The sequence below is a fragment of the Oryzias melastigma genome, linkage group LG1 (assembly GCF_002922805.2).
Source record: "Oryzias melastigma strain HK-1 linkage group LG1, ASM292280v2, whole genome shotgun sequence".
In the NCBI taxonomy this organism is placed as follows: Eukaryota; Metazoa; Chordata; class Actinopteri; order Beloniformes; family Adrianichthyidae; genus Oryzias; species Oryzias melastigma.
In genome coordinates, this window is record NC_050512.1 from 19,519,195 (window position 1) to 19,531,873 (window position 12,679).

A 12,679-nucleotide genomic window follows, 5' to 3' on the forward strand; every position below is an offset into this window, starting at 1 on the left:
CTGTTGTAGCAGCTAGGGAAGGTAGTCTTTTTCCAATACACTTTTAAATCATCAGCTTTTTTGACAGCTCTGATCTGAAGTAGGACTGCTTTCTGGTTGATAAGTCAAGTTGAAAGCCTCACATTAAATTGACATGTTCAGCTGTGATAACCAACACAGAGTGGTTCAAATCTCTCTAATGCCAACTTCCCTCCTATCACGGCCGCTTCCTGCTTCAACTCTTTCTCCAGTTCAATTCCTCTATACTTCACTCACTTTGACTTTGGCTGTGCTGTGACAGTTTCTGAGTCCTCCTCATGCTTCAGCTGTCAGGAAGGCATTTCTCACAGAAAGAGGAGAAGGGTTGCAGGATGAGTGAGACATTTCACAGACTGAGCATCTTGACATGGAGTTTATGCTGATCGGGACACTTGCCCTCCGATGATCTTTCTGTCCTTCCCGGGTCTCATACGGTATTGAGCAAACTCAGCTTGATCGTTTTATGCTTTTATATTTTAAAGTCCCTCTGCGATCATCTTGTGATTTCTTAAAGCGTTCTCAGTAGTCTTTTAATTATGATTAAGCCCTTTTAGGGTAAATCAAAATACTTGTATCATTTTTCTTGGACATAGTTTCTGCAGAACGTCAGTGGTTCATTAGAAATTTGCCTCTGGATTGTGGATGCAGAGTGAGCCTGCCTTCATTTCCCATCATCAATCTCTTTTACATGCTCTCCTGCTAGCTTTTATGTGCCAATACTGGCTTTTTCAAACAGCATTTTATCGTCTTCTCCTGATTCACAATAAAGAAAAACTCTAAAAAAAACAGCTTTAATCCTAAGTTTCTTTATATGTGAGCTCCATCATGAGAAAAATTCTATAAAAACAACATTTTCATTGGATTTTCAGGGTAACATGATTTGGTAGCATCAGTTTTAGAACAATAAAACAAACCCTGCATGGAATAGTCCTCTGATCTTACAGAAACAGTTTGTTTGAGAAATATAACAAACATCAAAATGCAAATATGAAGTTGATTTTTTTGTTTGTCACAGAAATGCATATCAAACACTGTTAGTTGAAATAAAAGCTGAAATATTGCCCAGTTTTCATAAACTGGCATTTTCCTAATTGTCAATAACTTCCTTTTATACACTGTTGCTGTAAAATCTCAGTTTTTGTTTATTGCTCAGTTTCATGAGGTGCATTGACTTGTTTTCACTGCTGTATAATTTTATAAATATGTAAAAAAATCTACTGAATAACCTTTAAAAACATTGAAATACACAAGTTGGCATTTCTGTCTTCTTGTAGGCGCATTCTCTCCTTGAGTTCTGCCTCTTGGAATAAAACCAAGTTGGTCAAATATTGCACCCTAGAGACAAATGCTAAAATAGAATAGCCATTATGGAAATGATGAGTAATTTGGGTCACATTCCCACCAAACAATTTGCAAAGGTCTGCATGTCAAACATCGCAACTAGTTTTTTTAATGATCCTCCTGCTGCAGTAGTGAAATAAATGTTGAAATTAAAGCGAAATTTAGAACAGCAGTTTGTTAAATTAATGAGAAAATGAAATAGCATACCTGAGCAGTGCAGGAAAAATAAAATACTGAGTTTAAATGGTTGTTTTTACAACTCAATTCATAATATCTATCAGCCAAATGCCAGAAAATATGATTAGATTCTCTATTTTTATACTTTTTTTTTACCTGATCTACCCACACATTTTGAGGAACTCACTAATGAGCAACACTAGTTCTTGAATATGATTTCGGAGAATGATGGAGTCGGACGGTGATTCTGTAATGGAAAAATCCATGCTGCAGATATTAAATGGGAGTTTTGGGGAGAGGTGACGTTATTTAACGCCTGTTGAATAGATCTTTAGGAATCATTTTGTTAATAGAAGATGGATCAAAGTTAATTAACTGGGTTCTGTTTAAACTGTTTTTTTTTGTTCGGTTTTGTTTTTTTTATCACTCCTGCCAGATTTTCTTAAATTTAAATTTGACAAAATGCTTTGGCCTTTCCTAATGTTGAAACGTTTATCACAGAAGACAATCTCCATAAAACAACAATAAGAAATGGTGGTCAAAAACTGTTCAGGATATTCAATCTATATTTTATTAGACAAGAATTTTTTTTTGTGATGCATTTTTATCCTTTAAAAGTGTGAAAGTTCTATTTGTTGTTAAAATGTCTTTTTGCTCTTGCATTATAAAATCTGTCATGTCTTATTTACCTGATATAAACCAGTGACAATTATGGATGCAGCGATTGGCAATCTTCACAATATATATGGTTCAATATGTGATTTGTGCATAACAAAACAACAACCAAAAGCTAAGAAAATTAATGAAAATCTTTTTTTAATTTTCTAATAAGCAGAATAATACTCTTCAGTTAGCTTATCCTAAACCTGGTGTAATGAAATAAAACACTAAATGGTAAATTCTTCTTAAATTTAGCACAAAAATTGTTTGAAGCTTTCAACATAAATATACTGGTATGCAGTAGGGATGCAATGATTCACTTTCCCCACAATTCAATTCAATGGTGTAACATTCGATTCGGTTTAAAACCGAGAATTATGGCGTCCCTAATGATGATCCTGAGGTTAATCTGAGGCTGTATTAGTGTCAGATTGTGATAATTTCTTAAAGATCTCTACAAGTAGGGGTGGGCAATAATGGGAATTTGGGTATTCAACCAATAACAAGTAATTACAGGGCTAGTATTGCAGATATCGATACAAATACCGTTAGTGATCATTTTTCCTTGAAATATTTGATTAACTGTATAATAAAACACAGAACAGAGATTTAGGCAAATACGAATGTTAACTAACTAATTACAACAACCTGAACTGAACATACAGCAAATAAATAACAACGGTATAGTGTGAAATTTTAAAAAGCAAAAATTTAACAAGAATGTTAGTATACCAGCACCACAAACATTTATTTTTTAAGTAATAAAGTATCAAAGTCACTAGTGGAAAAAAAATAAAGCAACACTTTAATAAATATAAATCTCGTAAAAATATGTGCAGTTTATACAGACAACATTGCCAGTTTCCCCACACACATTGGGTGGGTTTTTACTGAAATTCGTCTGTTTTGTCCTCAATCTGGCAACACTGCAGACAGGTAGAAGCTGCACTTGTATGAGTTCTATAAGGAAATTCATGTCTGTACATATTGAAGAAAGACTGAAACGAAAATAAAGATCTCATCATGATGGTATTGATATTGGTATCGATACTCAGATCAATACGCCCACCCCAACCTGTAAGTGCTTTCACAATTATGTATTGTATATTTCCACCCCCAAAAATGTTTGATTCTAAAAAGCAGATTACAGTGACATACAAACACGGAGTTGCAAATAAACGTTTGTGTCAGGCTAACTGGCTCTTTATCCGAACAATATACGATAACAGACACGCGGAATTGCATGATCAAGGTCAAGGTTAAAATGTGTGACTTACCTTCCCTCTTTTTTCCCTCCAGCATCTTACAGCCAGACATGGGCAAAAAGTCTAAGTACAAGACCTCAGTGAAGAAGAAGACTCTTAATCCGGAGTTCAATGAGGTAAATCGTGTCCCCTCTTAAAAAACAAGTTGCATTAATGCCTTTGATGTCTCTACTGAACTGCAGATTGACTCATGATCATTTAAAAACCGCGTGCCATCTCCAGCATGACATCCTCAGATAGATCTGTTTTCACAGAGCATTTACTAAACTCAGGGCTTCTGTCGCTGATGTGTCTTTGGACTACTAATTTGAATCTTGTGTGTACCACCTGCACAGGAGTTTTCATATGAAGTATCCTTGGATCAGCTGGCAAAGAAGACCCTTGAGATCTCTGTGTGGGACTACGACTTGGGAATGAGCAATGATTTCATAGGTAGGCTGAGACGAGTGATTGTGGAGAGGAGGGGAGAACTGCAGCAAAGAATATCTCTATTTTATGAACGAGAAGCAACTGCGGAAAACATGAAAAGCAGGCCATGGGGGGGTGGGAGTCTGAGAGATGAGGGGTAATTATGAGGCATGAGGGAAACGACTGAACAGGCAGAGAGGAGCTTGAGTGGAACAGGAAAACCAGAGGAGGAATCTAAAAGAGGGATGTGTCTCTCTGGATCTATATCTTTCATGAATTCGCCCCTTCGACGTTACAGCTCAATCAGAGCGCTAAAAAGCTTTTCCATGCTGTGTTGTGCGTTGCGGCAATGAAACACACGGGAGCTGTAGCGGTGATGGAGAACGAGTGAGGAGACGTAGATTACCACTCTATGAGCGTGAAGGCTTTCCAATCAAAGCATTTTTACTCTCCCTAATGTGAACGTTTGAGGCTTCCATGCTAAGCTGGGAGTGTGTAGGTTAAAGGAAAGCACTAATTATTTAGATAAGTCCAGTGATGCAGCGACCTGCTGGCTGAAAAGGCCTTCATTATGACATGTAGCCCTTGATAACAGCCATTATCATTACTGATTCACCTACACCCACCTGCTAGTTCCATTAATTAGTGAGAGGAGAACACGACACCAAAGACACAAAAGGAAAAAATGAAATGAGTTAATGGATGGACTGACCCAAACCTAGAGCATCTCTGTTACCATTTAGAGCAATGGGCTGAAAGACTTTACTGATATACAAAGTGTTGCCAACAGTAGATATACTATCGTGCACCCCTGCTATAGAACACATTTTGGTTGTGCTCGCAGAAAACCTGCGCAGTTATAAGCACTTGCTTATAACTGAACAGTAAATTTATTACTCAACCACCAAAGCAAGTAAGGGGATGAGACAGATAAGTGTAATCTGAAGATGTTGCTCCATGATCCACTGGTTAAGTTGATTTGAAGCTAGTGTTACTTCCTTCTTTTTGTGACCATCTTGGCTGGACTCAGGATCGGCCCTGGGCTGCATGGCGCCCTAGGCAAAACTTAATTTCTGAGCCGCCACTCGCCAACACACAAACATCACTGCACGCAAAAAAGAAGCTTTGTAGCTATCTGGAATATGTTAAAATAACTATTTTAATTCTCAAGAATTATTTAATTATCACTTAAATGTTTTGTTAGCATATTAATAGTTTTCCCTAGCCGGGACGCAAATCCCCAAGCTCTGCAATGAGAGGCAGCTGCGCTAACCACCGCACTAACATTTTACATGCCTGAGTAAGCCCAGCAGATCTTTTGACAGGCATCTCTAGTGTTTAAGGCTTAAAGGTTTAAATATGTCCATTATTAAAGGTTTAGAAAGAGAAAGATAAAAACTACATCACCAGTTAAATTCTTCTTATCTGACCATAAACAGGATAATTTTTTGACCAAAATGGGGGAGGGGGGGTCCAAGCAATGTAAACAGAATGGACGAACCTTTGCTTTGAGTCCGTTTTTTCCTCCTCTTTCTTTCTGTTTTGATCTTAAAGCTGCCCCTGAAGGCTTGTTTAGCTGCTTTTCTTCCTCAAGTTTTAAAGAAGCACTAACATATAACACCCCCCAAACACACACAAACACACACCTAGCTTTGACTGGGGCTGCGTTAGGCAAGGAGGGGCATAGCACCGGGAAAGATAATTGATTATATTAAATTTTTGTGTCATTTTATTCATGGTTTTAATTATTATATATTTTTTAACATTTTTACGCAAAATGAGTGGTGTGTTATACTGTAAGAAAAAAAATAATCATTGCAATTTGGCACCCCTCCAGCAGATGACGCCCTAGGCGGCTGCCTAGGAAGTCTATGCCCAGGACCGGCCCTCCCTGGACATGACAAAATCAAACCTTCACCTTTCAAAAAAAATAGGCAAATAGATAAGAGAACAAGTCTGAAGTGGATTTAGCCTGCTCGTCTAATGGGACAACTAGAGGTTGTTTAGTAAACTGCGCTGGACTCCACTTATTTTCAATTTGAAACAAGCTCTAGGAAATGAAGGTGGAAATGAAGTGACTGCACCCTAAGGGGGAATGGAAAGACGACAAATGTGACAGGCAGTCGCAGAACCAATTAGACAGCAAAGGAGAACAGTATGAGAGGCAACAAAACAACCTGGTCCAAAGAAAATAAAAGAGAGAGAGAGAGATCAATAACATTTTGGCTGAGTTGGGAGATCAGTCAGGAATGTTCTATGATAAGATTGTGTCGATTGGAAGCTGATTCTTTGAGTTTTTATACCCTGCTTTGTTCTGCTGCAACATATTAACCTGCGGAATCATCTATGCAGCTCCACATGTCAAAGCAGAGGATACGCTTTAAGATGTTTACCAGGTTACCAACATGGATGTCAACAATAGTGACTTCTGCGTGTCACATCCTCTGGCCCCGAGATCCTCATTCTTCAAGTGTCAAGATGGTTGATCATTTCTTTGCCAGGAGTCGTCTGCAGGCTTTAAGAATACTTCATCGATCAATGTCCAGAGGGGATGAGGGTGATATGGAGGTGGACGGACTGGGTGACAAAGTATTTTCTGCTATTAACCCATCGAACTGTCAGCTGGTTTAGATTGGCTTCGGGCAAATGGTGATGAAAAGACAAACTGCTCCTGCCTTTTTTATCTCAAAATTATGATGGAAATACCCTAAAACTGTCAGGAGATTTTAATTATTAACATATCATAGTTCAGTAGTATGATTTATCTTTGTCAGTTTTCAGTTCAGTGTTTAGATTAATTGCAGATCACCAATGAAGTTGTGTTGTTATCTTCACAACACCAAAAAGAGACAGAAGTACTGTGTTTCATACCATGCTCTATTGATTGTGCAGCTACAGCCCAGGGAAACCTCAGCTATGACCTGAGTGTGACAAGTGCCGATATCTCCCAGTCATGCGGTGTGTCAGTACACTAGCAGCTCCATCACCTCCATTTCTTCTCACCTCAGTTATTTTAGTTTCTTTTTTGCACGCAGCAGCCTTGTCTTCATTTAGAACCTAACTTCTCCTAGATCTTGTAATTTCATTTATCTTTTTCCCCCTTCCTCTTATGTCACACGTGTTTTCATTAGACTGCATCTCTATCTGCTTTAGCCAAGAGGCAAATGGCCTCTGGGCATCGATGAATAGATAAATGAAATATTGGAGTTTAATGAGATATCGGTTGGTGATACAGCAGCCGGTTGTACTGCTATAGTCTTCAATCTGACACATACAGTTTGAAAACCACCTTTATTCAAATTTGTATTTTTAACATGATGAAGATGAATTAGAACATGTCCATACAGGTGTCTTTTCCCATCATGCTCTCCCAGGATGAAAACAAAGAACAAACAAACATTACAATTCTCCGTTTGGCTGATCTTGTACAATTTTAAATATTACTTCACATCCACCTCCTAATAAGGCTAATTAAAACTGCATTTATTTTAAATATCTATATATCGTTCTAAATCTCCAAGCTCATATGTGAATCCTGCAGATTTGAAAAGCAGAATATATATATATATATATTTTTTATTTATTGTCTTAGGTAGTTGCACAAAAACAGGATTTATTTATACTTTTGTCTCCATGTTTCTTATGGACGCGACAGGAGCATCAATTTTCAGTGTTAAGTCGATGTAAAGATGTGGTCTCAGGTTTGATTTAGGCGTTGGGGCAGCAAGACTTAACGCAGCGCGTCAACCAGTCAGGGACTCAGCTTTGGGCACGAGACGTTTTCAGTGACTTGATCAAAGGGTAGAAAATAAATTAAATTTGATGGCTAACTGCGAAAATGTACTGAACTTCCATCCATTTTCTTAACCTGTGGGGGTAGCGAAGTAGCTGGAGACTGTCCCGGTTACTGCTGGACAGAGCCGGTCTGTCACAGAGCCCATGGAGCTGGATCGACCGCTATTCTAGCCAGCCACCCGGTGGACAGCTTAGCGAGCTAGCAAGCTCCACTCCCCAGAATCCGGCAGAGCTAATAGCGGTCGCTGCTGCCCAGGCGCCCAGCAGAACTAGCGAAGTTTACCGCCTAAGCTACCGGTCCCTGGGCAGTGGAGCTCATTAGGTTTGCTCATTGGTAGATGGAGAGCCACTGCTGGTGCTGTTGTAGTGCGCACAATTGCGAAAATAATAAAAATAATGAACAAAAATCTTCCAGTTTTATTTGTATTTTCGCCGTCTTGGGTTAATGCTCAAACTGGCTCACAGACGTTTAAAATGGCCGTCATCCAGGCATAACTCCTGCAGTAAATAGTGAAATTCACTGTACTGTCATTCTCTGAGGGATCTGGTGAACCCAGACACACAAGCTTGCCAGTGCCTGTGTAGAGTTCTCCAAAACATATACAACCCAAGCTACTCGCTCAACCTCACTTTTCCATGATGCAGCAACAAATGAATTCAAGAAAAAGCTTTGGCGGTTGCACCGCGGCAGGGCATCAAGACTATAAGCAGTAATTCGCGTCTGCCGGGTCCGGGGTAAATGTAGAATTAGAGTTGGTATTGGAAAACCCTACAATGACTAATAATGATAATTAGTTGGATATAATCAATTCAATCAGACTTGATATGTATAGTATATTTTTAAAAAAAGAACCGTAGTTTCTACATTAGATTACTTACCATCAGAGTTGAATTTTCCTCAACCATCTCTTTCACAAAGCCAGAATTGCCTGTCGTCTCTGATTCCCTCTTCCTTTCCATCTCTACAGGAGGAGTGGAGCTGGGCATCAATGCGAGCGGACAAAGACTCAAACATTGGTTTGAGTGCCTCAAAAACAAAGGGAAGAAAGTTGAATACTGGCACACTCTCACGCAGCAAGGAGCTCCGAGCAGCGACAAGCCAGACTAAAAGACGCCAAACGCCCGTCCAAACAAAGACACTCTCACACGCATACACGACTGTCTGACTAAACGATGGTTGATGAAGTCCAAACTGCAAAGACAAGGGATAAAACGTGCAATAACGAAAAAGAAGAAAATTAAATCCTGTAGTGCTGTTAAAAAAACGGCACAGAGTATTAGTATAAATATATACTAATGTTAATGATAAGTTGTAACCTGGATATATTTTCCTTCGCAGGTAAGCAAAATTGTAATAATGTCGTCATTAAAGCGTTGACATTACAAATTGTGGTAAAACCTCACCGTATTGTGGAAGTCACTCATACTCACCTGATTTGACACCTAATAGGCCGATTTGAGGCTAAGATGCTCAAAGGTCGTGGGGTGTCATCGAGCTGTGCGCCCTTGTGACTCATAACGTGACATGTAGTTGCAGGAGTGGGAATGTTGTCTGTTTTCGTGTCTGTCAATCTGATGCAAAACAGCACATCATTGTTATACTGTAAAGCACAAAATGATCCATTTGGTGGATTGGTACCTTTACTTTTTTCAGTATCGTCTTTTTATGGTCTGTGGTGATCTGCCACCTTTTTGTCGGCCGGTAATTTGTCAGCATGTGTGTTTGTGTGAGTGTAGAGGTTATGAAATATGAGTGCCTACATTTCTCTGTGTGTGCAGTTCTGTGTTTGTCTGTATTCTCTTCATGTCCTGTTCGAAAAAAAAAAACAAAAACTATTATTATGTTCAACTCTGGAACTACTGAGGTGTGAAAAAATGTTTGACATGAGATGATAAAGAAATTCCTTGCGACCGCCACAAGGCTCAGGAGTGTTTCAGGCTGTCAGAAACGTGCCGTCTCTCAGTCCCGCAGGGATCTCAGCAAGGAAAGATGTCCTGATGCACGACGTCTGACTGCTCCTTTTGAATTTTCAAACTAAAGAACAAAGTTATTGGATGTACTGCTCACTCCTGTACTTTGTCGCACCATTTATAAATCCAGAATCCCATTCCATTAAAGAGAATTTACAGTTTATACTGTGATTCAAGTTCTGCTCCAACAGAGACAAACGATCCAACATTTTCTTCCTACAAGGCGATGGTTTACACTTATTTGGTAAACACTATGAGTTTTTATCGGTGTGGTTGTTTCTCGATACAAAAAAGTCCCCAAACTGTCAACAATACTGGTGCACTTTGACATAAGAAAATAAGAAAGTGAAATTTAGTTGAAAATGAGGAAAATGTTCTGTTGATCCCACTACTCCTAATCTATTAGAAATAATGGTAAATAAATCCCATTATATCTAGATTGCACTTTTATTAAGGCTATGGTCATATATCCCATAATGCCACCGCACAGCGGCCTAAATGCAAGTTTTTTAGGTAATTTGGCAGGTAGCCATGCGGCGACATTTGTAATTGGGAGGCGGCAGTCGCATTTTTAGATGCCGGTCAGAGGCTGCCCGGGTCCATTTCGAGGTCGCAGTCCAAAGACAGACGGGGATGACGCCATTATGAAATCGGGCGATAGCTGGGTGACCACAGGTCGGTGGCAGCCAGAATTCCCGGCCACCAGCAGATCTGACTTGAGGATCAATGCATTCTCACTCCCAACTCATCACATATGGACATATGCTTCAGGTCCCCTCCGCGTCCCCACTCTCCGGGTCACAAATCGATCCTGGTCCGAGGGCTGCTTGGTACCGGGCCACAGGCAGGACAAAAATATAAATGCTAATCAAAGGTCCCCAACCCTTGGGACGCGGACCAGTTCCGGTTCACCTTTAACATCGCAAACACGTCTCAAGGAATTTCCTCATTCCATCGCACACACAAATATTTCAAGGGATCTCAACATCCCAACTGCACAGCATAACATTCAAAAGACTGAATTGGACCCTGACAAACCCCCCACCTCTATTCCTACAACAAAACAACCTTCCTTCCACACTTTTAAACAATAGATGCGAAAACATTGCACTTACAACGTCACCTGCACTCATGAGGAAAGGTACTTGGGCCAATACACAGCACATTGCAAATCAGACCATCTATACTCCCCATATAGAGGCATGGCTGGTTTGTGTATACTTGACTGAACATCATAGAGGAGTGCCTGATCTCCCTTCTCCAGACGCTGGCACGTCCCCTAACTTAAGGCGGTACAGGTTCCACATCCAGTATCGTGTTCCAAGGGTTGTGAACCAGCCAGCAAGTCAAAAAATGACAAGTTGTCAGAAATTGACGTGGAGGGGCCCGAAACATATGTCCATATATGGCGAGTTGGGAGTGGGAATGTGTAGGGAGGATGTGTAAAAGTCTCCGGACGGTGACCGTCCATATCAAGTGCCACCTGACTGCCGATGTCTACCACGCCAACGATTTTCAAAAAAATCCGGCAGCAGCGTGAAACCTTGAATATTTTACAGATGCCTCTCCATTGCAGTGGCAGTTGTATTTGTGACCGTAGCATTAACTGGATGTATTTCTGCATAATACGTGTGTTAAAAAAGACTAATGAGATCTCTCCGTCTCGACAATTCAGTCACACAAAACACACCTACCGCCAACAAATGACTTCTGAGAGCTTTCCAACTACTGAATCAATCTGGCTGCTCATATCCTGCTGTGTCCTTCAATAACCTTGTGAATGTTTGACTGCAGCAATGGTACCCCTCAGTGCTGTGTTAAGTTTTTAAATAAAAGGGTACTTCGAAAGCTTGAGAAGGTTTAAAGTATATTTTCCGCCAAAAAACCTTTAAAATGTGGGGCTGGTGGGGCTGGGGCTAAAAGGATGTTGGGTTTGTTCTGCACTTTCTCTATGCATATTTGAACTCCCAACATGTCAGCAGTGAGATAATCAAACCAAAACAACAAGTTTGTGTTGTTTGTATCGGCGGTCACCTGCCGAGTTCTTTTCCCTTTGTTCGCTGGATGACAGCGTTCTAATAGAGTTCCTGTTTATAGCTGGATGCTTGCTTATTTCTGTCTCTGGATCTGTTGTTTACCATCAGGTTCTCGTCTATTAACACCTCCCACCCCCACCCCTTTGGCTTATATTTATCCGCAATACAGCTGCATGTTTAGCGATCACCTTCTGCTTGCATGAAAAAGGGGGGTGCCGCCTCGGCCCATCATTCTGATGATTTTAAAGTGCATTCTTTTGTGTGTTTGTTTTTGTGAAGATGACAATTCAGGGTATTTCTGCTCAGTTGCTGTGCTTTATTAAAAGCAAGGTCTTGCTTTGACAAACAAAACCTTTACTGTCACAGACTTTGAGACGTCTTCCTTAAATCAGCGTAAGTGAGTGGTGATGCTGCAGCGGGGGGCTGCTGACACGGGGAGTGAGATGGGGGGGAAGTCATGATTGCTGTCCCTGTGTGTTCATTGTCCGTGTCGATTCCCACAGTATGGCTGCCATCCTGTGGCTGGCTTGTGTCACTACTTTGCAAAATAAACTGAAGCTATCAGTGGCCGTCTGTCTTCCTTTTTCTGATGTTTGCTCTGTTCTGTGATGGACTCCTATAAAAAAAACATGTCCAAAGTGGGGCCTGCATTCAAATTTCCACTGGCTCCCAGGTTATTATAATAAAAACCAATAATATGCGGCCCCAAGCACTTTCTGTGAACTAAGCTTTTTTGATTGTGATTGGCTACATTCTAATATTTTAAACTTAAAATCTATGGATACTTCAGAGCCTTGAGGGCCAAACCCAAAAAAATAAATCTATTCGTTTTTGTTATCAAAACCACAATAGTTTGCGAATAAGATAACTATTTGTGTTATTTTCCTGTTCACATGATTTATATTTAGAAGTTAATTGTGAACAATATGCAGCATATCGTATGAACCCAGATTTAATTTTAACAAAAGGATTATTTTTCCTGACATTTTTTTTTAAATTTTATTTCTG

At 40.0% G+C, this 12,679-nt stretch overlaps 1 protein-coding gene across 3 annotated transcripts in view; it reads left to right on the top strand.

The window, feature by feature from the left end:
• doc2d (double C2-like domains, delta) overlaps nt 1–12,240 on the top strand; it is a 51,026-nt gene extending 38,786 nt beyond the window's left edge. For 2 of the 3 annotated variants that reach the window (XM_024289917.2, XM_024289916.2), the window contains exons 9-11: nt 3,496–3,577; nt 3,797–3,893; nt 8,633–12,240. In XM_024289917.2, coding sequence (XP_024145685.1) covers nt 3,496–3,577; nt 3,797–3,893; nt 8,633–8,772 — 319 coding nt within the window. In that variant the 3' untranslated portion in view covers nt 8,773–12,240. The remainder of the gene's footprint in view (nt 1–3,495; nt 3,578–3,796; nt 3,894–8,632) is intronic. The other variant, XM_036212803.1, reaches the window with a different exon arrangement.
• Nucleotides 12,241–12,679: the final 439 nt, after the last annotated feature.